The 23,298-nt window shown below is 61.9% G+C and overlaps 2 protein-coding genes across 3 annotated transcripts in view; one reads left to right on the top strand and one right to left on the bottom strand.

Annotated features, from left to right (window-relative positions):
• Positions 1-319: 319 nt before the first annotated feature.
• Positions 320-12,871, top strand: WDR76 (WD repeat domain 76). Its single transcript, XM_075431238.1, has 13 exons — positions 320-391; positions 702-950; positions 2,252-2,344; positions 3,254-3,309; positions 4,175-4,295; positions 5,066-5,167; positions 5,262-5,305; positions 5,394-5,547; positions 7,324-7,476; positions 9,183-9,397; positions 9,835-9,987; positions 11,468-11,521; positions 12,471-12,871. Exons 1-13 carry the CDS (start codon positions 323-325, stop codon positions 12,724-12,726), a joined length of 1,719 nt encoding a protein of 572 aa, XP_075287353.1. The 5' UTR covers positions 320-322; the 3' UTR covers positions 12,727-12,871.
• An 827-nt stretch (positions 12,872-13,698) lies between these two features.
• The window catches only part of FRMD5 (FERM domain containing 5), a 92,940-nt gene continuing 83,340 nt past the window's right edge, over positions 13,699-23,298 (bottom strand). Inside the window, exons 11-15 of one of the 2 annotated variants that reach the window (XM_075431351.1) lie at positions 22,220-22,294; positions 21,455-21,523; positions 21,124-21,230; positions 16,704-17,050; positions 13,699-16,524 (exon numbers count right to left, since the gene is read on the bottom strand). In XM_075431351.1, coding sequence (XP_075287466.1) covers positions 16,477-16,524; positions 16,704-17,050; positions 21,124-21,230; positions 21,455-21,523; positions 22,220-22,294 — 646 coding nt within the window. In that variant the 3' untranslated portion in view covers positions 13,699-16,476. Of the gene's footprint in view, positions 17,051-21,123; positions 21,231-21,454; positions 21,524-22,219; positions 22,295-23,298 lie in introns of both variants that reach the window. The other variant, XM_075431350.1, reaches the window with a different exon arrangement.

Raw genomic sequence — 23,298 nt, 5'->3', positions numbered from 1 at the left:
TGAGCACGCCCAGCTGCAGCGCGGACCCGCAGAGCGCAACGACATCGGCCCTCGTGGCCCTCTGTCGCGATTCTGCTCCCCGACACGGCAGCCCTGGGGCACCTACGGGCGCTACGGCCCGGCAGCGCGGGGCCCGCAGGGAGCTGGGGGGGCGGGGCCGGGCTCCTGTGGGGGCGGGACCGGGCTCATGGGGGGCGGGGCCTGGCACGGGGGGGCGGGGCCCCGTTCGGCGGCCGTGGCGGGAAGGCGCCGAGGGCGGGAGCGCACGCGCGCCGCCCCTCTGCAGCGCGGGAAGCGGCCGCCCCGCCCCCCCCGGCCCGCCATGGCGCTGCCGCAGGCCGAGACCCTGGAGCCCGAGGAGCCGTCGCCGCGCACCCGGCAGTGGATGCAGGTCCGGGGGAGGGGCGTCGGGCGGAAGGGCTGGGAGCAGAGGGGCTGCGGGAGCCGGGCGGCGCGCAGAGGAGCCGGCGGGAGATGGGCGGGCGGGGGAGCCGGGTGCGGGAGCATGGGGATCTGGGGGCCCGGGAGGAGCGAGGCGGGCGGGGCTCTGGGGGCCCGGGAGGATGGGGGAGCCGGGTGCGGGAGGACGAGGGTTTGGGGAGCCGGGTGCGGGAGGAGCGGCGCGGGAAGGGAAGGGGAGGCGGGTGGAGGCAGGGTCCCGGCCCGCGGCTCCCCGCCGAGCTCCCGCTCTCCCCCCGCAGGAGTCCACCCCGCCGGCGCCCTCGGAGGCGCGGCCCAGCCCGGGTGCGGGCGGGCGGCGCGGGAGCCCGGCGCGGCAGCTGCGGGTGCTGCTCACGCCCCTGGCCGTGGCGGCCCGGCGGCTGCCGCAGAAGCGGCTGCTGGAGGCGTACGGCGGGGGGGGGCCGGGGGAGGGCAAGCGGCCTTGCCCCGAGCCCCGCCCGAGGGCACCGGAGGCGGAGAGCGACGGCAGCGACAGCGGGGAGGCTGCGGTGAGTGCGCGGCCCCGCCGCTCGCCCCGGGCGGGGGTGGGGGGGTGGGGGTGGAAGCGGTTTTCCTCTTTCCGCGGGCTGGTTTCTTCCTGACCGCTCCGGCTGGCGCCGTACGGCCGGGTTTCACCCGTTCGGGCTCCCGAGGGGGGAGAAAGCCGCCCTTGCTCGGTCGGAGCGTGGGAAAGCCGAGCGCCCAGGCGTCAGCGGGTCCCTGGGCTGCCGGTAGCCGCCGTCCAGCGCTTCTGCAGCTGGGGGCAGCCGACGGCATCCCGGGGTGCATGAGGAGGAGTGTGGGCAGCAGGGCGAGGGAGGGTCTCCTGCCCCTCTGCTCTGCCCTGGGGAGGCCCCATCTGCAGTGCTGTGTCCAGTGCTGGGCTCCCCAGTTCAAGAAAGATGAGGAGCTACTGGAGAGAGTCCAGCGGAGGGCTACGAGGATGAGGAGGGGACTGGAGCATCTCTCCTACGAGGAGAGGTTGAGGGAGCTGGGCATGTTCAGCCTGGAGAAGAGAAGGCTGCGAGGGGACCTTGGAAATGCCTCTAAATATCTGCAGGGTGGGGGTCAGGAGGATGGGGCCAGACTCTGTCCAGTGGTGCCCAGCGACAGGACAAGGGGCAGCGGGCACAAACTGAAGCAGAGGAAGCTCCAGCTGAACCCGAGGAAGAACTTCTTCCCTCTGAGGGTGCCGGAGCCCTGGCCCAGGCTGCCCAGGGAGGCTGTGGAGTCTCCTTCTCTGGAGATATTCAAGACCCGCCTGGCCGCGGTGCTGTGCAGCCTGCTCTGGGTGACCCTGCTTGGGCAGGGGGTTGGGCTGGGTGACCCCCAGAGGGCCCTGCCAACCCTGCCATGCTGTGGGTCTGTGATAAGATACGAATGCTTTGTCTGTGTTCATTTATATTCAAATTATCATTTCAACTTGTCGAGTCCACCTTCTCCTCTACAATAGATAAAAATGATCTAAGACTGCATTGCATTTATGTGCAACATTTGCCGCATTGCTGAAGTCTTGAGTTATTTATTAATTCACTTCAGTGTTGTTTTCCCTCTAGCAAGGTCTGGATGAGCTGACCCTTTCTGTAGAGTTAATGCTAGGAGAGAGTTTTGCAATGCAAGCTGGTACCTGTCTGGGTATGGACAGGGGATCACCCCACTGTGCGTGGCTTGCTGTTTGTTTGCAAGCCTCTCGAACCACTGTTAAGGAATTTAGACAATCAATTTCGAGACTCACTTCCCAGGAGCCTGGGACACCTCTTGCGCGCCGTGTAACTGTACGATGGGGAGTGACTGGCTCTTCTTCTTGCAGGATGGATACTCGCAGTTGTCAGCGTATGAAAGGAAAAGGCTAAAGAACATTACAGAAAATGCTAAATTCTTTGCTGCTTTAAAGCTGCATGAGGTTTGTATAGAATCTAAGTAGCATCAAAACGCGGTCTCCAGGTGTCATAACCGTGCCGTCATCCTCTCGTCGTGGAACCCTTCCCTGGCAGTGGCAGTGTTAGGAAAGCCACGACAGCTTCCTGAGACGTCAGGACTACCCTGGCTGGATAAAAAAATTGGGGTTTTGTGCTGCTGGTTAGCTTTTTCCAAAGAGGGGAGGTCAGTGGTCAAACTTAGAGAAGTGAGGAAAGCAAAACCCTGCCGGTGGGGTGTTCGGTGGCAGCAGCAGCCGGGCCCGGCGGTGCCGGATGGGGTGGCCCTGGGGCTCGGGGCTCGGCGAAGGTGCCGGTGCCAGCGTTGTGGGCGCGTGCTCCCACTGCTTCCCGTGCCCTGCGTTCCCGCTCGAGAGGCTGGTGGGAGAGCTGCTGGGAGGAGGCCTCCTCCGAGCATACCTCGTCCAGGTGCACACAACCGTGCTGCAGTTCCTCTCGTGTTGTCTGGAAGGCGAAGGCAGTGGAATTTCAAATGCTGTCACGCGTAGATCCAAGTCTTTACCCTTATTTCCGCGCTCCTTCATTCTCTTGCGTTATTTTTTTTTCATTTTCAGTTCATAACGTATGCCTTTTCTGGCAGCAGTGAGTGAATTACCTGCGTGAATGGCTGCCTGCTTCCTCGCTCGCTGGACTGGGTTGCGAGACATGGTTGGGCTTGTCTAGTAGGCAGTAAGACTCCCTACCACCCAGACTGAAACCTGAGTCAAAATAACTCCTTTTCGTCCAGTTGCTCTCGGAGTTCCCTTTTTATTATTGTTATAAATAATTGCAGTATAGTTCATTGCAGCCTTTAGATAGTTGCATTTTATACAGGCTAATCTTTTATGCTCGTTTTATATATATATATATTTTTAATCTTTTTCTTTCTCTTTAAGTCAGCTGCAAGACTTCAGCAAATTGCAACTAAAACACAACCTCAAGTCACCAAGAGGTAAAACAACGTTGTGTGAGATTTGCCTCCTGCTTGCTTCGTCGCGTGTCTCGGCTCTTCCACCCGCACACGCCTGGCACACAGAGGCAGAGCTAGCGAGGGGTCTCCCTGGGCAGCTCAGTCTGGGTCGCTGGTTCTCTGAAGCTGTGCGAACGCATGAGCAGGGGCCTCCTCCGGGCAGTGCCTCTCCTCTGCCGTCCTGTGGAAGGAGAGCGGCAGTCTGAGCAGCCTGTGCGTCACATCACAGGAGTGGTTCTTTTTGTGACGTTTGTCTTGAGGCATTTCAAGTGCATTTCTTTTTTCTGATGATATTTTTGCATGATGGCCAAAGAAAGAAATGTTAAATGATGAAAACCAATGATGGGAAAAAGCACGGGGAAGAAAGAGGGGGGCAGGACTGGGTGCAAGGGAGAGGGTAACCAACGAGGGTAGGAGAAAAGACACTTGGCAGTGCCACAACAGGGCCAGGCAAAGCAGAAAAATGAGCTTGAGCCCAAATGAAGAATAAGATAGATGACGCAGGAAAGCGGGAAAAGATGACGAGATCGGTGAGTGGAAGGAGGGATTACAAGCCGGGAAGGCTGGGAGGAGAAGCGGCAGTGGCGGGACGTGTTACGAGCGAAAGAAAGGTGCAGTGCGTATGCACGCCTTGCGAAGTGCTCCTCTGGTCGTGCGTTGCTCTCCGTGACGGAACAAGTGACGGCAGCAATCGGTCCCGCCGTGAGTCGGCAGCAGCTGGGCGGCCGGGCCGGGCTGGGCTGTCGGAGTCGCGCGGCTGAACCCTCTCTGCCGTCTCCTGCTCAGATGCAGAGGACTTCTGTTACTTAACTGCGTCGGTAATTCTGAAATGTTGTGGTTGTTCTAGACCTAAGCCGAAAAAGGCAGAAGATGAAGGAGTCCTTCGAAGATCTCGGCGCTTGCAGAGAGTCGAGCCGTCAGGAATTCCGATGCCGGCGATGGCTGCCCCGCCGGAAGCAGAGGAATATGTGAGATGGGGCAGGGTCAGAGGAAGTGTGGGTGGGCGTGTATGGACAGAAGCTTTATAAAAATGGTGCTGGTGAAGCTGACTGATAATGTCATGGCTGAGCTTACTGTAAAACCTGGAGACATTTGGGGAGGTCCCATTACAGTGGTGACAGCGAAAGGTAAATTCTTTCACCCTCCAGCATCCTGAGGCGCAGGCTGCCCGTGCCCGCTCGGAAGGTTCGCTGCTGTTGGGTGGCTCGGGGTGGTGAGGTAGTGCAGGTCTGGATGGTCGGAAGGGTCCTGAGGTCAAACGTCACGCGTTTTTCAACAGCCCTTAGATCTGAGCGGCTTTAAATTCACAGTTTTACTGCTCTGTTTTAATGTTATTTCACAGTAACTTTTGATCTAGTTTATTTTCCTTTGAAGTATTTACTACCTTTTTGAAGTAGTTATATAGCAACACGTAAAAATTCTATTGCTTTGAGAGATGGGGATTTAAATCTTCCGTGGTGCTGCAGAATAAAGCTAAATCTCTAATACAGTTCTTGAAGATCAGCCTTGCTGGAGCATCAGAAAGGAGAGGAGAGAGCATGCGGTAGCTATTGGTCTTCGCTGTTGTCTTTAGTAAATTTCTATTTATATTTTTAATGAGATTTGATACAAACTTGTTGTTGTTGTTTTTGTGTTCATTTCTTGTGTTGTCACAGGTGTGTTCTCGGGCTGTCTGGTGTGTGGAAAGGTTTGTAGTTTGGGTTGATCTGAGTTACGAAAGTTGCTCGTGTCTTTCCAGGCTCAGGTTCCAGCCGGGCCTTTGCCAATGGTTCCGGAAGATCAGACGGAGAACAGTAAATCGGCAGAGGACTTACTGGCTACGTGGATGAGGATAAGCGAGGTGCTGTACTTACCGTGAACTATTTTTGGGTAATGTAATTGAGCTTGAGTTGTAAGTAATCTAATTCTGATAAATATTTCCTTTCTCTCTGTAGATGAAAGCTAATGCTAAAGAAAAGCACACGTGTGACATGAAAAGGTAATCTGAAGCCAGCAGCTAACAGCTGGGTCTCGGCTTGTTCTCCTTTCTTCTCCGGAATAGCTAACGTTTTCCTGATGCTGTCTAGATACCAAGACAGCCTGAACAGCATGGTCCTCAGTGAGGAGAACATTAAAAAGGTTGTGAAGTACCGCGTATCTGCCATGGCCATCCATCCTTCTGACAGCATCGTCTTGGTGGCAGCGGGGGACAAGTCCGGGCAGATCGGTCTCTGGAACGTGGTGAGTCGTCGGTGCGCTCTTCGCCTGGCAGAGCTCCGCGTGCAGGGCGGGCGCAGCCTGGAGCATCGCTTGTCAGGCTCGGCGCGGGGTGTTTGGGGCTGTGCCCGTGCTTGCGGGGGGCTCCGGGCTGTCTGTTCAGCTGAGGCTCACCCGAGCTGCCTGGTCCTCGGCAAGCCCAGGTTTAATGCGAGGGGAGGTTGCGCTGGTAAGTTTTGAGGGGAGAGAGGAAGAAAATGGATCGCTACCTGAAAATATTATCAGCAACGGTGAAAATTAAATTCCCTGTTGAGAGATTGAGGATCTAATTACAGTACCCTTGTAGCAATACCACAGCTAGGTTTCGGAGGGCGAGGGGAAGTGGATGCTCAAGCATTTGGTTTTTGAGTTTGTTCAGGTTTTGGGTAGCTGCAATGGCTCACTGTCTTTCCAGACAGCAGAGAGAAAATTGCTCTGCCGGTCTATGCTGGCATGTATTTACTGACATTGTCTCCAAAAAGCAGCTTTGAGAGCTTCTGGGGGCTTTGCAGTTAGTCTCAGCGTCGTTTTTGAGCTGCCTTAGTTACTCCTGCAGCAAGAATCCTTGCTCGTGCCCTGGGCTTGCACCTCGGTAACCTTCCTCCGCTTGGAGCCCGCGTCGTCCAAGGCAGCTGCCTGAAGGTCACGCGTGCGCAGATTTTCTTTGCGATTTTTGCAATGGTGCTGACCTCTCGGGGTTTGAGTCGTTTCTGCTTTGATGGAAAATGGAAACTGATCGACTGAATTCAGCTCCGAGACTCTTACTCGGTTATAAAGGAGTTTAAACTGCTCCGTGCAGCTTGGAAAGCTTGGACCGCGCAGCCCTGTCGAAGAGGTGACCTGGTGACGCGGCGGCTGAGGCCTCCGAGCGCTCCAGGCTGGCTCTGTGGCCTTGCGAAGGCGTTTCAGGGGAAGCCTGGAATCGTTAAGGCTGCTCCTTGCCCTTTTGTGCTCCCTTCTTTATTTTCCTGAAGTGAGTTGGACTTGGCCAAGTTTGGGAGCAGAGTAGTCTTTGTGGGCTGGACCGGCACTTGTACCAAAGTGATGTATTCAGTTTTAAAATATCAGAGCTTAAATGATGCCAAAATTAGAAGAGAAGATGGAGGAGGTTATGCTGTACCTTCAGTTTGGGTCACTATAATTCAGCTTGAGCTCTAAGTAGCCTGGCATGTGCATACCGCGAGGTGAGTGGCGTACGCACGCGCTGGATCCTCGGCGAGGTGTTCGACTGCGGGAACCGAGGGACCATTTCTGCCAGTGAAGGCCCGTTTCTGCCAGTGAAGGCCCGTTTCTGCCAGTGAAGGCCCATTTCTGCCAGTGAAGGCCCATTTCTGCCAGTGAAGGCCCATTTCTGCCAGTGAAGGACCATTTTTGCCAGTAAAACCGAGCCAGGTGTGATGTCCCGCTGCGGCGCTGGTGACGGCGGTGGCAGAAGAGCACCTAAATCACAGCAGGAAGTCGCAGCTTTTCCCAACTAGCAAACAGAGTTCGGAAACTGGGAGTAAACGCTGAGTGCTTTTTTGAGCTAAACTGTGTCGTGGTGAAGATGGTAGCGGGCGGGCGGCCTGGCCGGGCTGCGCTGAGCGGTCCGGCGAGCGCGTTCTCTCTCCAGGCAGAGGGGAAGCTCCGAGCAGGAGCGGGTGTCCCGAGCAGGCTGAGAGCACTGGGAGGACAGAGACTTGGCTTTGAAAGTCGCAGTCATTGCTAGAAATACCTGCAGTAACTCGCGTCTGTGTCCGCTGACCCTCCGCTGCTTTTCAGGACTGCCAGTCTGAAGGAGGAGCGCACGTCTTCGTTCCGCACAACTACCTGGTCAGCTGCATGCACTTCTCTCCGTGTAATCCCGCGCACTTGCTGTCCCTGAGCAGTGACACTCTGCGATGCGGGGACGTGACGAGGGCCGTCTTCGATGAGGTGAGTGCTCCCGCGGCGGTGCTGCCAGCTCCTCTCGGCTGGGAAGCTCCAGTCTCCTTGTACCCAAGTCGCTGTTTGTTGGTTGTTTTGTTAGCAAGAAAGTTCAGGATTCCATTCCCACAAGGACACGTGAAGTAACCTTTAATTAACACCATAAAAATACGGAGATGCTTCCTAGTCACTAAATCAGAGTAACAGCTCGGGTACTCGCAACTGCTTCTGCAGGGAGGAAATTGCAATTACTGAATTTAATTTCATATCTCTGCTTCAGCAGCACGTGCCTCTCTTCAAAAGCAGTACCTTTTAACGACCACGAGCAAGAGTCTGTCTTACGAAAAACTCCCCACCCAAACAAACGTGGTAGAACAGCACAAAGCATGAGCTGGCTTTGCTTTCCTCGGGCTTCACGCGAGCCAGACGCTGTGGCCGTCTTCAGGGCGAGCCAGGCAGCGGAGCGGAGGGGCTGCGTGGTGCTGCCTTTGTTTGCGTGGTTTTCACAGGTACATCTGCGCTGCTCAGCTCTCGACGCTGCAAAATACAACAGGCTGCCACAGCTTAAAGCTTTGGTTTCCCCCCAGCCCTTCCAGGCACCGTAGATTTGGTGGGGTTGTGGCAGGCAGCTGCTTGGGAAGCGCCTGCAGTGGGGACCTAATGTAAACTTATAAATATCTGCAGGGGGGGGTCAGGAGGACGGGGCCAAGCTCTGTCCAGTGGTGCCCAGCGACAGGACAAGGGGCAACGGGCACAAACTGAGGCAGAGGAAGCTCCAGCTGAACCCGAGGAAGAACTTCTTCCCTCTGAGGGTGCCGGAGCCCTGGCCCAGGCTGCCCAGGGAGGCTGTGGAGTCTCCTTCTCTGGAGATATTCCAGCCCCGCCTGGCCGCGGTGCTGTGCAGCCTGCTCTGGGTGACCCTGCTTGGGCAGGGGGTTGGGCTGGGGGACCCCAGAGGTCCCTGCCAACCCCCACCATGCTGGGATTCTGTGGTGGGCAGGGGGGCTCGCTTCTGGAGACAGACCCTTGCCAGAGCGTGTCGTGGGAGGTCGGGGGAGAGAAGTGCTGCTCCCCTGCTCCGTTTGCTCGCGCCGGCTGACGCAGCCTCGCGATACCTCGAGGAGCGTTGCTGCCGCTGGAAGGAGTGCGGCCGCTCGCGGGAGAGCCCGCACACCTCGGGAGAGCTGGGGCGCGGAAGCTTTCCTGCAGCGTTAGCAAACTTGGGGCCGATTGCTGCTGCGAGAGGAGACTTCCATGGGTGGGGTGGCTTGGCGTCCCGGCTCTGATCCCCCAGATTACAGGAGGCCAAATTCGCATTTCTGCGCCCGACTGGAGGTCTCTGTAGCGCTGGAGAGAGGCACGGCCTCGTTAGTGCTCGCTCGGTGCGTGCTGGAGGACAGCAGCCGTTGGGTGGCCGGGACGCAGAGGTGACAGCGTCTCCTCGGAGCGCTGGCAGAGCGGCCGGGTACGCTGCTGCCAGCTTACTGGGGATGGAGAACTGTCCCCCCTGTGCAGAGCGTTCCGGTCCTACAGAAAGGTGACCCGCACGGCGAGCCAAGGCCGGGCCTCCCAAACCAGGCAGTCTTCTCTGGTATTTGTGGAACGCTGCGAAGGGGCAGCGTGGAGTCTCCAGCCCGTGGGGTGCCGTGGGTATGGTGAGTAGCGGCGCGCTTCCTTCCGCGGCTTCGGTTACCTGTGACCTTCTCTGCGCTCAGGTGTGCCGGAGCGAGGGGAGCTTTTCCTCCTTTGACTTTCTGGAAGACAACGCCTGCACTGCCATAGTGGGACAGTGGGAAGGTGACGTCGCCATTGTGGACAGACGGACGCCGGGAACGTCTCCAGAGCTGTCCGCAGACATCGGCTTCCAGAAGACGAGGACAGTCCACGTCCACCCCGCGAATAAACAGTATTTCGTTGCTGCTGGCGCAGGGTAGGTGGCTCGACACGAGCTCTGCGCTCCCGGTGCCCTGTCCGCGCTGGGGTCTGCGTCGGCGGCGTGTCCGGAGGGCGGGAGCCGCTCAGCGGGGCGCGTCCCGGCCTCGGCGCACCCTCACAGCTCTCGTGGGCGTTTTGGAAAACAAGCTTGTGGTTCTGAGATGAGACACGCTTTTGGCTTTCGCCTTTCGGGGTAGAAAAGGGGTTTGGGAGTGACGGGTTTTTGACAGACGGCAGGGCAGAGGGGCTTCAGTGTCGCAGGGGGTTGGTGCTCTCCTGGGGCTGCTGGCCGGCAGAGCGAGCGCGCGGCTGCGGGGAGGATCGAACGCCCTCGCCTGAGGCCGGCGCCGTCTCCGGAGCCATTTCTGGTAAAGGGAACGGCGCGGCCTGGTGCTGCGCTGTGTAACGGGTGCCGCGTGGCGTCTCTCGCAGGGATGTGTGTGTTTACGACGTTCGGCACTTGAAGCCCAAGGGGAACAAGCCCGTGAGCGCTCTCAAGGGACACACGAAAAGCGTTGCCTCTGCGTACTTCTCGCCCGTGACGGGGAACAGAGTGGTGACGGTGTGTGCTGATGACAAGCTGAGGTGAGGCGGTGTGCGAGGGAGGAATCTCTGGAAAATGCCAACTGGGGTTTTATTATGATGATGATGATGATTTCCTGTCTGCATTACCCACCATTGAGAGCTTTCTGTCTTTATCACTTTTTTAAAACGTGATAAAAATGCCAAGGCAAGTAAATCTTTAATGCTGCATGATTTGCTTTTCTTCTTTCTAATTCTCATTTTCCTGAAGAATATTTAACAGTGAGCAGTAGAATACACAGGTACTGTTAAGTCTTTTAAAAAAACAACCAAAAAAAAACAAACCCCAAACCAACCAAACAAAAACCAGCCAAAAAACCTGGCTCATGAACACAAATATGAGATGCTTAGAAACCGCTTTTATTTTTAGCTGCTGGTACTTAGGAGTCTGATAATGCCAGCTCTGCTGCCAGTCGTCTGCGTCTGATGAACGGAACTGCTGGGAGCGGTGCTGTGTTAGAGGACTGGTTTTTCTTTCTGCTTGGTAGTTCTGTGACCATAGTTTAGGTGATCTGTTCATGTGCGTCCCTGATGGCGGCTGCGTATTCGCCCTGTTTGTCCTGAAGTCCTGATTCGTGTCAGAGCAGCGGGAACCCGGCCCGGGCTCACCGGTGCCCATGCTGTCACCAGACGGGCAGCGACCGGGGTCCGGGGCAGGAGCCGAGTGCGGCGCAGCTCTCAAAGTGCTGCCTGTTTTGGGTGGAAATCTGCTTTTCTTCCTTCCCCGTACACGGGAAGGAGTTCTGCTGTGCAGCTCCGTGGTGCTGCTGCGCGTTCTCTCCCGGGATCTGTTTGCTGTGGATAATTGAGGATGTTGTTCTCCGTAGCAGGCTCGGTTGTGGAAATTGCAAATCCTTGGTGCTAACAGCAAGGATCAGAGTACAGAATGGCTACGAGTAAACCAGAACGTTTGTGCTCGACAGACTGGGGAGAAGAACAGATACAGGATCCTTCATTCCCTGCCCGCTCCGGAGGGAGAAGCAGCGGCTCCTGACTGGGCAGCGGCCGGGAGTTCGTGCCCTGGGGGCTGGGGATCCTGAGAGTCCGTCGGGAGGGAGGGAGAGCCCCGAGCGGGAGCTGTGGCGATGGTTTCTCTGCCGGGTGAGCTCCATCCTGCCTGGGAGGCCCTGGCGCTGGGAGCTGGTACTGGTGGGGGTTCACTGGCGCCTGTTGCCCTTCCCGGCAGCAGGACAGCGGGACAGAGCAGCTGCCGTCTGTCCCCGCACGCCGCTCTTGGTGTCCTCCCGCAGCGGCTTTCGGAAAGGCAGCCCTACAGTTCTAGCTAGAAGCAGACCCAATCCGAAAAGCCAACGTTAACAGTGTCAGCTGGGGGGCTGGTGCCTGCGTTCGCCGCGATGCCGTGTGCCGTTCGCTGCGGTGCCCCCGGCTCGTGCGCGGCCAGGCCTGCGCTGACCCTGCTTTGCGAGGCCAGGGCTGCCGTCCCCGCCTGCCCGTCCTGCTGACGCGCTGCTCTGTGTTGCAGGGTCTACGACACCACCTCCTTCTCAGCGACGGCCGCAGTGCTCAGCGCCGTCAGGTGAGCTCGGCGCAGCCTCCTCGGGGCGGTCGGGGCTGCAGGGAAGCTTCAGCGTCCTCCTGCGCACCTGGAGCAGACCGATTTGTGACTTCTGAAATGCCTTCTGGTTCAGAATGCCTTTTCTTTGTGCATTTCTTAAATATCAGAGGTTACTTCTTGACATTTTTTGGCTGGAGTCTCAACCCTTGTGAAACACCTTTGTGCTCCAGAAGGTGAATCATTGTCAGGGTTGGTTTGCGAGGGAGCTGGAGCTAGAGGAGTGACCGGCTTGAAAACTCTTCGTTTGCAGTTTATCAAAAAGCTCGATGCACGTTAGGGGACCTTTTATAAATATCTGCAGGGTGGGGGTCAGAAGGACGGGGCCAGACTCTTTCCAGTGGTGCCCAGCGACAGGACAAGGGGCAACGGGCACAAACTGGAGCAGAGGAAGCTCCAGCTGAACCCGAGGAAGAACTTCTTCCCTCTGAGGGTGCCGGAGCCCTGGCCCAGGCTGCCCAGGGAGGCTGTGGAGTCTCCTTCTCTGGAGATATTCCAGCCCTGCCTGGACGCGGTGCTGTGCAGCCTGCTCTGGGTGACCCTGCTTGGGCAGGGGGTTGGGCTGGGGGACCCACAGAGGGCCCTGCCAACCCCCACCATTCTGTGATTCTGTTTGTCCTGTTTTATTAAAATAGGGAACCATGAAGCGTAACTACCTTGACTAGTAATCACTTAGGTCCCAGTACCCTCTGCTCTGTGTTCCTGCCCCGGCGCCTTGCCTTGTCCCGTCCCGCCGTCGCAGCAGAGCGATGCCCTGCCCGGGGCTGAGCAGCGCGAGCTGTGCCGGGGGCTCGGCAGGCGAGGAAGGGGGGGGCTTAAGCAAATACGCCGTAAGGGACGATACGTAAAGGTGCTGGACTCAGTCAGAGGAATGTTTCTCTCTCTTTTTTTCTCCCTGTTTGCTGCTCTGAAGACACAACAATAACACGGGCCGCTGGTTGACGAGGTTCAGAGCGATATGGGACCCTAAGCAGGAGGACTGCTTCGTGGTGGGCAGCATGGCGCAGCCGAGGCAAATCGAGGTCTACCAGGACACGGGGAAACTGCTGCACTCCTTCTACAACCCCGACTGCCTTGGGTCCGTCTGTTCCATTAACGTGGTTCATCCCAGCAGGAACATCTTGGTGGGCGGCAACTCCAGCGGCCGCCTTCACGTGTTCAAAGAATAAACAACGTGGCTTGAGGGTTTTTTTTATTTCCCTTTTGCATTAATTTTTTTTAATTTGTATTAAGCTGTTTCTAAGCTAACTCTGTTTTCTCGAGACAACAGTATTGTAAAAGCTTTAAAATAAATCTTCTAAACTACATTTGGCATTTTCTTCAATTTAAAAAAAAATTAATCTGGCTATGACAGTCAGTTTGTATCAAAATAGGTATTTTTTCCCCAATATCAAAGTAAGTTTTCAAAAAAAGAAAGCCTGCTCGGTCAGTAGGGTATTTGCTGCGTGTAAGGGGCCAGGAGAGAGTCCGGAGCGGCCGTTCCCGGCCGGTGCCTGTGCTGTGCCCACCGTCTCTGAAGGCCGGCAGCCGGTCGGTGTCCGTGTCTCGGGCAAGGTCTGTCCCGTCAGAGGGACGGCCGAGGTCTCCTTAACGCCATCCGCGAGGCAGCAGGACGGGCTCCCTGGGGCTGATGCTGCTGGGCAGGCGCCGTCCCCACAGAATCACAGAATAGTAGGGGTTGGCAGGGACCTCTGTGGGTCATCTTGTCCAACCCCCTGCCCAAGCAGGGTCACCCAGAGCAGGCTGCACAGGACCTTGTCCAGGCGGGTCTTGAATATCTCCAGAGAAGGAGACTCCACAGCCTCCCTGGGCAGCCTGGGCCAGGGCTCCGTCACCCTCAGAGGGAAGAAGTTCTTCCTCATGTTCAGACGGAACTTCCTATGCTTCAGTTTGTGCCCATTGCCCCTTGTCCTGTCGCTGGGCACCACTGGAAAGAGCTTGACCCCATCCTCCTGACACCCACCCTGCAGATATTTGTAGGCATTTATAAGGTCCCCTCGCAGCCTTCTCCAGGCTGAACAAGCCCAGCTCCCTCAACCTCTCCTCGTAGTGGAGATGCTCCAGTCCCCTCACCATCCTCGTAGCCCTCCACTGGACTCTCTCCAGTAGCTCTTCATCTTTCTTGAACTGGGGAGCCCAGAAATGGACACAGTACTCCAGATGAGGCCTCACCAGGGCAGTGTAGAGGGGAAGGAGAACCTCCCTCGACCTGCTGGCCACACTCTTCTTGATGCACCCCAGGATCCCATTGGCCTTCTTGGCAGCCAGGGCACACTGCTGGCTTATGGTCCCCCCACCACGGGACGCGCGTCCTTGGTGGAGCGGCCGGAGGCGGCCGAGTTCTGCCCGCTCCCGGGGGCTCCCTGGGACGCGGGTGAGCGGCTGCTAAAAGGGCAGAGCCCTCGTGGGTTTTGAGCTGAGTTTTCACTCAAGTGAAAAACTGATACCGACACCGTACGTGCTGAACAACTCTCATACCGACTCCGGTTTTCATGAGGTTTAAATATTTATTTAAATTTAAAAATACTTTTCATGGCACCAATGATTTTATGCTAACTAAGATACTGAATATGTAGAAAAAGGTACATTTTGAAGGAAAAATGTAACTTACAGTATTTGGCACATGAAAGGTTAATTTCTAGATTCTTTTTATATGAAAACTAAGAAATTCACATTTTCAGGTATTTTAACCTCTACTGCTTAAAGATGCAGTACGCTATTACAAGATTTTTTTTTTTTTTTTTTCTCTGATATAAGAACCTATGGAAAGAACACTTTAATATAAAGACAGGTAAAACTAACAGGTAGCAGAACACCAGACGTAACATGGAACGCACAGGAGAAACGCACGAGGAGCGGTCACCACTTCTGGGGGGGCTGCAGGAGGCTGGGTGGGCAGCGCAGAGGCGCCGGCCCCGGCCTCGTCGCTCCGCTGGAGTGAGCCGATGGCGAGGGGTTCCGCGGGGTTCCGCGGGGTTCCGCGGGCAGGACGGCGCGCGGGAGGCCGGTGTCTCGCGGGCGGACGGGGCTGTGCTGCTACGACGTCACGCGGGACATCAGGGGCCACCGCACCTCCGACGCGGGGCGAGGAACGGCGGGTTCGGGACTACCACGCACTGCATAGAAACACCATGAACTACGGGCTGAGGTAGGAGCACTACGCTAAGAGTTCGTTTCGCTACGTTGCATAAAACAGGAGATCGAGATCGTGCCGAAACGGCTCCTGGGGCTCCCGGCAGCGCGCGCGGGGCGGCTCCGGATGCTCCCGCGCTGGGGGCTGGCGGCGAAGCCCTCACGGGCGGCGGGACGCGACGGCGTGGGTCTGTATTGCCGCCGACCGCCAACGGGACCTCGCTCTTTATTGCAGTGACAAACCCACGTCTGGCCCCCCTTGTGCCAACGCCATCGCCGCGCTGCTCTGCCCGGCGCCGGCGGAGCGGGTGCGGGCCGGGCGGGAGCCGGCCTCGGCGGGGAGCGGTGCTCGCCGCGATGGGTGGTGGGACGCGCAGAGACGAGACCACGGAAATCAGGCTTTTGAAAACTGCGGTTATGGCCCCAGCGGACGTGAAATCTCTCCCTGAGATGAAATAAAACTTGCTCAGCTGTGTTTTTGCCTTTTTTGTTACGTTTGGCTCGACCCAGCCTGGCCAGGGCTGGCGCTTATTGCTCCCGGTGCGACCAGGCGGCTGCTGCCCGGGGAACCGGCGGTCCCGGCAGCGGCACGCCAACGAGGAGGGGGTTTTATTGATTTTTGCTTCGGAACAGCCAGATCTAATGGTTCTCCGTTGGCTTGGTCAGTGTCACCTCCGCTCCTGTAGCTCCGTCCTTCTTCTCTTCAGAAGAGTCACCAAATCCCGCTCCCTTCTCCATTCCAGACCCAGCGGCGGGTTCATCTGCCGCCCTCCCGAGCGTTTACTCTCAAACCTCTCGCTGACTGAGAGCTGCTCGGTGCAGCGCGCGCCGCTCACCCGAGCCGTGAAGTAAAAAAAGACTGGATTAGATTCGATAACAAAATAGCATTTCCTTGTTAAAATAGACCTTGAAACAGTCTCTTTTTTTTTTTTTTTTTTCCTCTTTTTTGTTTTTTTCTTTTTTTGTACAAAACAGGTACACCTTTCGGAGGCTAGAGGGCTTCCTAATAAATCTGACACGGTCACTACTGGCTACGTGCCCCGGCGTGGCCAAGCGTGCCCGGCGTGCTCTCGCCGGCCCCGCGCTCCCCCTGCCCTCGGGAGCTCCGACGCTGAGGACGAGTGAGGAGAGGCCGAGTCTGCAGCGCTGGGCGAGGGCTCCCGTTCGCCGGGCGATGCCGCGCCGCGGGGAGCCGGCCCGCATACCCGCCCGGGAGCGGGGCGAACTGGGGCGTCCCCGGTTGGCATCCCTGATCGGCGTCCCCGGCCGGCGTCCCCGGTTGGCGTCCCTGGTCGACATCCCGCTGCGAATCGCTCCGCGTTAGCAGGGAGGGGCTTCTGCAAAGCGGTAGGTGGAAGGTGGTGGTGCGCACAGTGGCGGATTTGATGACGTCAGAGCACACGAGTGTTTGAATTAATACTCAGTAGCACCATTGCTGAAGCTCCTGCGCAACGCGGCATCGCGAGCCTCCCGGCGATGCTCGTGCGGTGACGGCGGCGAGAGCAAAGCCGACTGCTCTGCTCGGTGCTTCCGGAGCGGTGGGAGCGTTGGGAGGGTGAGCGCGCTGTGCGGGCTCCGGGGCGGGAGCGGCTGAGCAGGGAGGAGGAGGAGGAGGAGGAGGAGGCGGCGTGGGGCTGCACCCACCTCCCGCAGCCGCGCCGGGCTCGGGGTCGGGAGGGGAGGGCTGGGGGGGGCCGCAGACGCCCCGGCGGTCCCGCGCGCGGGGATGGCGGCAGGTCTGTCCCCAGGCCCGCGGCCAGTTAGGTGGCGGCTCCCGCCGTCAGGTGTCAAGGAGCAGGCTTACCACGGCGCGGACTTTGCAGGCAAACCATCGCCTGAGGGGACAAAAGTATTGGTAATGGAACTGCTCGAACTCGGGGGTCTGGCGGATATCGCGGAAAAAGGCAGTGTCAAGGTCGGACTCGGTAAGGACGATCAGGAGGAGGAGCAAGACAAAGAGGAGTCCAACGGTCACGAGGAGCAAACGGAGGACACTTAAAACAAACTTATTCACCTGCTCGGCCGGCGCGGCCCCCAGGCCGCCGGCGCCCGGGCACAGCGCCCGCAGCTCGCCGCCCGCCTCCTCGCCCGCCGCCGGCGTGCCGGCCTCCGACTCCTTCTCCTCCTCGATGCTGCACGGGGCCCCGTTCGCCTGCCGCGAGAGCAGCATCAGCTCCAGGCTGTGCTCGGCCACCGGCGTGGGCAGCACGCTGTCGGCCGGGCTGTAGCTCTCGTCGGCGATGACGGCCACCCGCTCGCTGCTCTCGGCGCGGCCGCTCCGGCCGGGGGCCGCGAAGGCGTCGCCGTGGGAGGCCGAGCGCACGGGCGTCGAGTGGGCACTGTCACGCAGGGACTCCAGGCCTGGGGGGACAGCAGGGGAGAGGGGGGACGCTCAGCGGGGCGGAGGGTGGGGATCGCTCCCCTCCCACCGCTGGACCCCCCACGGCGCGGTGCCGGACCGGTGTCCCCGCGGGGGCCCAGCACGGCTGCGTTCGGTCGGGTTTGGTCCCCCGGGACCAGCGGCCTGAGCCCGGAGCAGCCCCTGGGCTGCAGCCCTGACGGCAGCGGTGACGCCGGGACACGCCGGGACTTGGCACCGGCAGCCACTGGTGTCAGCCCGGGACGGAGCGCGGTGTCACCTGATCGCTGACACCCGCGTGCTGTGACCGCGCTGGGGTGTCAGCCCCCCCGCCCCGCGTCACGAGCAGCTCTGACTGCCATGGATTCACTGCCAGAAAAAGGCTTCACACCCGCTCCCGCGGGACCCAGGGGCCTGGAGGGGGTGAGGCCAGGACCGGGGGTCCCCGGGGGTCCCCAGGGGTCCCCATGGCCACCGGGCTGCCAGGGCCGGGGCAGCCATCGCCCCGGTGGGGCGGGCACCGTGGGGAGCACCACGGCTGCCCTGGCCGCACGCGCTGCCCGGGGTGAAGCGAAGCTCCCGGCGCGCGTCCTCGCCCGCATTCCCCGGGCTTCGCGGCCTCGCGCGTGTCAGCGCTCCCCGGATGCCACCCGCGGGCCCCGCGTGCCGGCAGCCGCCCGGGCGATCAGCGCGGCGGGGAATAACCGTGTTCTCACCCCAACAGCCATGTCTGCGGGGTGGCACGGCGCTCAGCGCCCGCTGCGTCCCCGGCGGGGCCGGCGGCAGTCGGGCTCCCCGGGGAGGGCAGCTGATGGGGTCCGTGTCCCCCCCAGACCCTTCCTGCCCCTGCCGGCTCCACGGGACTGGCGGAAAAAGCCAGAGGAACTGGGGAAAGCCGGGTCCAGCCCCGAAACTGGAGCTGCTGCGTGGTGACAACGACCCAGGGTCCAGCCAGCACGGGGGACCCCAGCCCGCTCGCCCCAGCGTCCTGCATCTCGTGTCCCACATCGCCTGGGCTGCGGTCGCGGGGAGCCCTTGGGGACCCCCCGGGGACACAACAGCCGGGAGGAGCCCCTGGGGACCCTCCAAGGACGCTGCAGCCACAAGGAGTCTGTGGGGACCCCCGAGGACACTGCAGCCACGAGGAGCCCATGGGGACCCCCCCAAGGACACCGCAGCCACGAGGAGCCCATGGGGACCCCCAGGGACACCACAGCCATGAGCAGCCCCGTGGGGACCCCCCCCGGACACTGCAGCCAGGAGGGGCCCGTGGGGACCCCACAAGGACACCGCAGGCAGGAGGAGCCCCTGGGGACCCCCAAGGACACGGCAGCCAGGAGGGGCCTGTGGGGACCCCTGGGGACACCGCAGCCATGAGCAGCCCCTGGGGACCCCCAAGGACACCGCAGCCAGGAGGGGCCTGTGGGGACCCCTGGGGACACCGCAGCCATGAGCAGCCCATGGGGACCCCCAAGGACACCACAGCCAGGAGGAGCCCCTGGGGACCCCTGGGGACACCGCAGCCAGGAGGGGCCTGTGGGGACCCCCAAGGACACCACAGCCAGGAGGAGCCCCTGGGGACCCCCGGGGACACCGCAGCCAGGAGGGGCCTGTGGGGACCCCTGGGGACACCACAGCCAGGAGGAGCCCATGGGGACCCCCCCAAGGACACCGCAGCCAGGAGGAGCCCATGGGGACCCCCAGGGACACCGCAGCCATGAGCAGCCCCGTGGGGACCCCCCCCGGACACTGCAGCCAGGAGGGGCCCGTGGGGACCCCTGGGGACACCGCAGCCAGGAGGAGCCTGTGGGGACCCCCAAGGACACGGCAGCCAGGAGGGGCCTGTGGGGACCCCTGGGGACACCGCAGCCATGAGCAGCCCATGGGGACCCCTAAGGACACCACAGCCAGGAGGAGCCCCTGGGGACCCCTGGGGACACGGCAGCCAGGAGGGGCCTGTGGGGACCCCTGGGGACACCACAGCCAGGAGGGGCCCGTGGGGACCCCCCAAGGACACCACAGCCAGGAGGAGCCCATGGGGACCCCCAGGGACACCGCAGCCATGAGCAGCCCCGTGGGGACCCCCCCCGGACACTGCAGCCAGGAGGGGCCCGTGGGGACCCCTGGGGACACCGCAGCCAGGAGGAGCCTGTGGGGACCCCCAAGGACACGGCAGGCAGGAGGGGCCTGTGGGGACCCCTGGGGACACCGCAGCCATGAGCAGCCCCTGGGGACCCCCCAAGGACACCACAGCCAGGAGGAGCCCATGGGGACCCCCAAGGACACCGCAGCCGCAAGGAGCCCATGGGGACCCCCAGGGACACCGCAGCCATGAGCAGCCCCTGGGGACCCCCCAAGGACACCGCAGCCAGGAGGGGCCTGTGGGGACCCCCCAAGGACACCACAGCCAGGAGGAGCCCGTGGGGACCCCCAGGGACACCGCAGCCAGGAGGAGCCCATGGGGACCCCTAGGGACACCGCAGCCAGGAGGAGCCCCTGGGGACCCCCCAAGGACACCGCAGCCACGAGGAGCCCATGGGAACCCCCAAGGACACCGCAGCCATGAGGAGCCCATGGGGACCCCCAGGGACACCGCAGCCGCAAGGAGCCCCTGGGGACCCCCAGGGACACCACAGCCAGGAGGGGCCCAGACCCCGCGCAGCGCGGCGTTACCTGGTGCCGGTGCGGTGCCGGGGCCGCGCAGAGCATCGCGGCCGAGGCCGGGGAGCGCGGGGCCGAGCGGCAGAGCCCCCCGCGCCCGGGCCAGCAGCCGCGGCCCCAGGGCCAGCAGCCGGACCGTGACCTGGCGGCAGCAGTGGTTGACGAGCCGCAGGCGGACGCTGACTTTGGTTTGAATCCTCACCAGGGACCTCGCCATGGCGGCACCCGGCCCGCGGCGACGGCGAGGGCCGCGAGGAGCCCGGGGACGGCCGCTCGCCCGCTGGCACGCTGACGCCGGGGGCTATTTTGGGCTGCGGAGGTGCGAGCGAAGCAGAGCAGCTGGCAGGGCAGGGGGTGCCGGCGGCTGTGCCACCGCGGGGGGGCTCGCTGGGGTGGCTCTGCGCTGCTGTCACCGCTTTGGACCCGCGCCGGGGGGAGCGGGTGCTCACGTTGAACGGGGTGGCAGCGGTGACCCCGGCTGGCGGCCGCGCTCCCACCCCAGAAACCAGCAGAGCCGCCCGCCCGGGGGTCCCCGGCTGCAGACAAGCCCCCGGCCCGCTCGGAGGGGCCCGTCCCTCGGACAGGCAGCGGCTCCGCAGCCCGGGCAGCCGGGTGGGCGCAGCGGTGCCCGGCCGGGAGCGGGGCAGGACCGCGGGGTGCACCCACCCCGGCCCCACGCTCCCTGCCGGCCCCTCCCTCGCCCACCTCCCCGGTTCCCAAACTGCTGAGCATCCTCGCGTGGCCCCAACGGACCCCAGCAGCGCCCACCCCGCACGCTGCCCTCCGCCACCGCAGCGTCACCGGGGTCAGACACGGCTGTCACCGGCTACCATGGCCACTGCAGTGTCACCGGGGTCAGACACGGCTGTCACCAGCTACCATGGCCACCACAGCGTCACTGGGGTCAGACACAGCTGTCACCAGCTACCACGGCCACCGCAGCGTCACCGGGGTCAGACACGGCTGTCACCAGCTACCATGGCCACCACAGCGTCACCGGGGTCAGACACTGCCATCATCGGCGGGTACCATGGCCACTGCGGTGTCACTGGGATCAGACATGGCTGTCACCAGCAGGTACCACAGCCACCGCAGCGTCACTGGGATCAGACATTGCCATCACCAGTGGGTACCATGGCCACCACAGTGTCACCAGGGTCAGACACTGCCATCACCGGCGGGTACCATGGCCACCGCAGTGTCACTGGGATCAGACATGGCTGTCACCGGTGGGTACCACAGCCACCACAGTGTCACTGGCAGTCAGACCCGGCTGTCACCGGTGGGTATCACAGCCACCGCCAGCGGCACAGCCCCAGCCCCCAGCGCTGGCCCTGGCCCCGTGGGGCAGCTCCAGGGCGGCTGCCGGGGCTTTGCCCTCCGCCAGCCCTCCTTCCCCGGCCCCGCGCCCTACCTTCCATGATGGAGATGTGCACGGCTCTCCTGCGGGTGCGGGGCACGCTGCTCAGGCGGGGGCCGTGGGTGATGGAGGGGCAGCTCCGGCTCGGCACCAGCCCTGCCCTGAGGACGAGAATGGGGACGGTGTCACAGCCTGGGACGGTGTCACAGCCCGGGACGGTGTCACAGCCTGGGACGGTGTCACAGCCCGGGACGGTGCCGGAGCCCTGGGCGTGTGGCTGCCCTCCGCTTCGGCCCTGCGGCTCCCTCCGCCGCCCCGGGAGCCGGGTACCGGAGCCCTCCCCGGCCCCACGGGCTGCACCGCGCCGCGGGTGCCCGGCTCTTACCGGTGAATCTCGGGCGGCTCCCGCTTGATCTTGGCGCTGGACTCCATCACCTCCTTCGCAACGCGGCCACTGCGGGCGGTTCAACAACAGCGGCCGTGAGCACCGCACCGGCGAGCCACGAGCTGGCCCCGCGGCACCCCGGCACGGCACGGCCCCCTCCCCACGCACCGGGGCCGGGTGGGGGTCTCCCCACGGAGAAGCAGTGATCTTTGCTGGAAAGAGGGGCAATGGGCAGAGCAGGGACAGGCTGAGCTGGCACCTCTGCCGCCACGCGTCGCTGCTTCTGCTGGCACGAGATGCCGGACACCGTGGGGTCACCTCCCCTCCGGGGGGGACACGCCAGGGGTGCCTGAGCCCTCCCGTGCCAGCAGCGAGCGCCTCGCAGCTGGGGACGTGCTGGGGTCTCACCCTGCTGAGATGCGGGGTCCCAGGTCTGGGGGAGGGAGGACCACCCCCCCCCCGGGAGTTTAGGAATTGTGGGGACGCGCTTCGCTCCTTGCTGTTCTCAACACCAAACCCCAAAGCCCCCCGTCCTCCCCCTCCTCCACGCCCGTCCCTCCAAAAATCCCCCGTTCCGGGGCTGGGGAGCGGGACGTCAGCTGTGGAACGGAGGCAGCAGCGGTGATGGCCTCAGCGAGGCTGCAGTGGGGGGTCCTCCAGCGACAGCAGGACCCTCAGCGAGTCCAGCCCTGACCGGTCCCCACGGCGTGCCCAGAGCTGCACCCCAAACCCAGCCGGCAGCCGCCGCTCACCGGCCTCACTCACCTGTACCGGAACCGGCTGCCCTTGAAGAACAAGTTGCTGCTGGACACCGTCCGGACCTGGCTCGACTTCTCCAACCTGCAACGGCACCCGGAGCTGGGTGAGCCCCCCGCTGCCGGGCAGCGCCCAGCACCGGGCAGCGTGCGGCCCCCAGCACCGCTTCACGGCACAGCCTTCACCCCGTTTTGTCTCCCCTGCACCCCACCGGTGACGGGGACCGATCTGCTCACGCAGCGTCGTCCCCACCGGACGGAGCCCCAGCGTCGGCGCCCGGGAGCCGCACGCCGCCGGCAAACGGCACGAGGCCGCCTGGCCAGAGCAACGCCCGGAGACGCGGCGCACCACCGGGGAGGAAACAAGGTGCCGGCAGCGGTGGGGTGGGCACGAGCACCCGGACCGTCACGGCATCACCCGCTCCCCCAGCACAGCACGGCTCTGCCGGTGTCGGAGCGTTGCCCGGCCGTGCCGGAGCCGCTGCCGGTGGCTTCCCCAGCAGGTGATGGGGCTCGGGCTGTGGCTCACGCCGTGGTCCCAGGGCCACCAGCGAGCTCCCGGTGGCCGGGGTGCCGGAACGGGCCCGTCCAGGCTGGCCGGAGCTCACCGGGCAGAACCGAACGCTGCCGGGAGCGCCAGCCCGGGCTCCTGCCCTCGCCCCGGGAGCACCCGGCAGCCCCTCGGCCGAGGCCGCGGCCCACTCCACCGCGTGCGGCACCCGGCAGCGAGGTACTGACGTGATTAATCACAAAAAAGATTTGCAAAGCAATATTGCAATTTCATTTCATGTTCTCATAACGAGAAACGAAGCCTGCTGATTGCAGCTGCCGATGGCAGCGGTCCCCAGGAGAACGCACCACACGCCTCGCCTCGCCTCGCCTCGCGCTGATTCAAATCAAACTCATCACCAAGCACAAAGCGGCTACTTTGAAGTAGGAGCAGGATGGTAAAACCAGGGCTCTCCGCCCGGCCCCTCGCTGGGTTGGGGCAGACAGCCCAGCCCGTGACCCCCCCCTTCCAGTCTGACCGCCCAGGTAACCCACCCACCCACGGGCACAAGGTCTGCTTCGGTGGCCGTGAACCGGGGA

This window comes from Opisthocomus hoazin, chromosome 10, assembly GCF_030867145.1.
Source record: "Opisthocomus hoazin isolate bOpiHoa1 chromosome 10, bOpiHoa1.hap1, whole genome shotgun sequence".
Classification (NCBI taxonomy): domain Eukaryota; kingdom Metazoa; phylum Chordata; class Aves; order Opisthocomiformes; family Opisthocomidae; genus Opisthocomus; species Opisthocomus hoazin.
Note: the sequence above shows the minus strand (reverse complement) of the source record. Positions and strands in the feature narration are given on the sequence as shown.

Excerpts from the sequence above, each read along its gene's own strand:
- WDR76 (XM_075431238.1), top strand. The coding sequence starts at position 323 with ATGGCGCTGCCGCAGGCCGAGACCCTGGAGCCCGAGGAGCCGTCGCCG. Across the intron at positions 2,345-3,253 it reads CTGCTTTAAAGCTGCATGAG|TCAGCTGCAAGACTTCAGCA; the intron begins GTTTGTATAGAA and ends TTTCTCTTTAAG. Across the intron at positions 5,548-7,323 it reads AGATCGGTCTCTGGAACGTG|GACTGCCAGTCTGAAGGAGG; the intron begins GTGAGTCGTCGG and ends GCTGCTTTTCAG.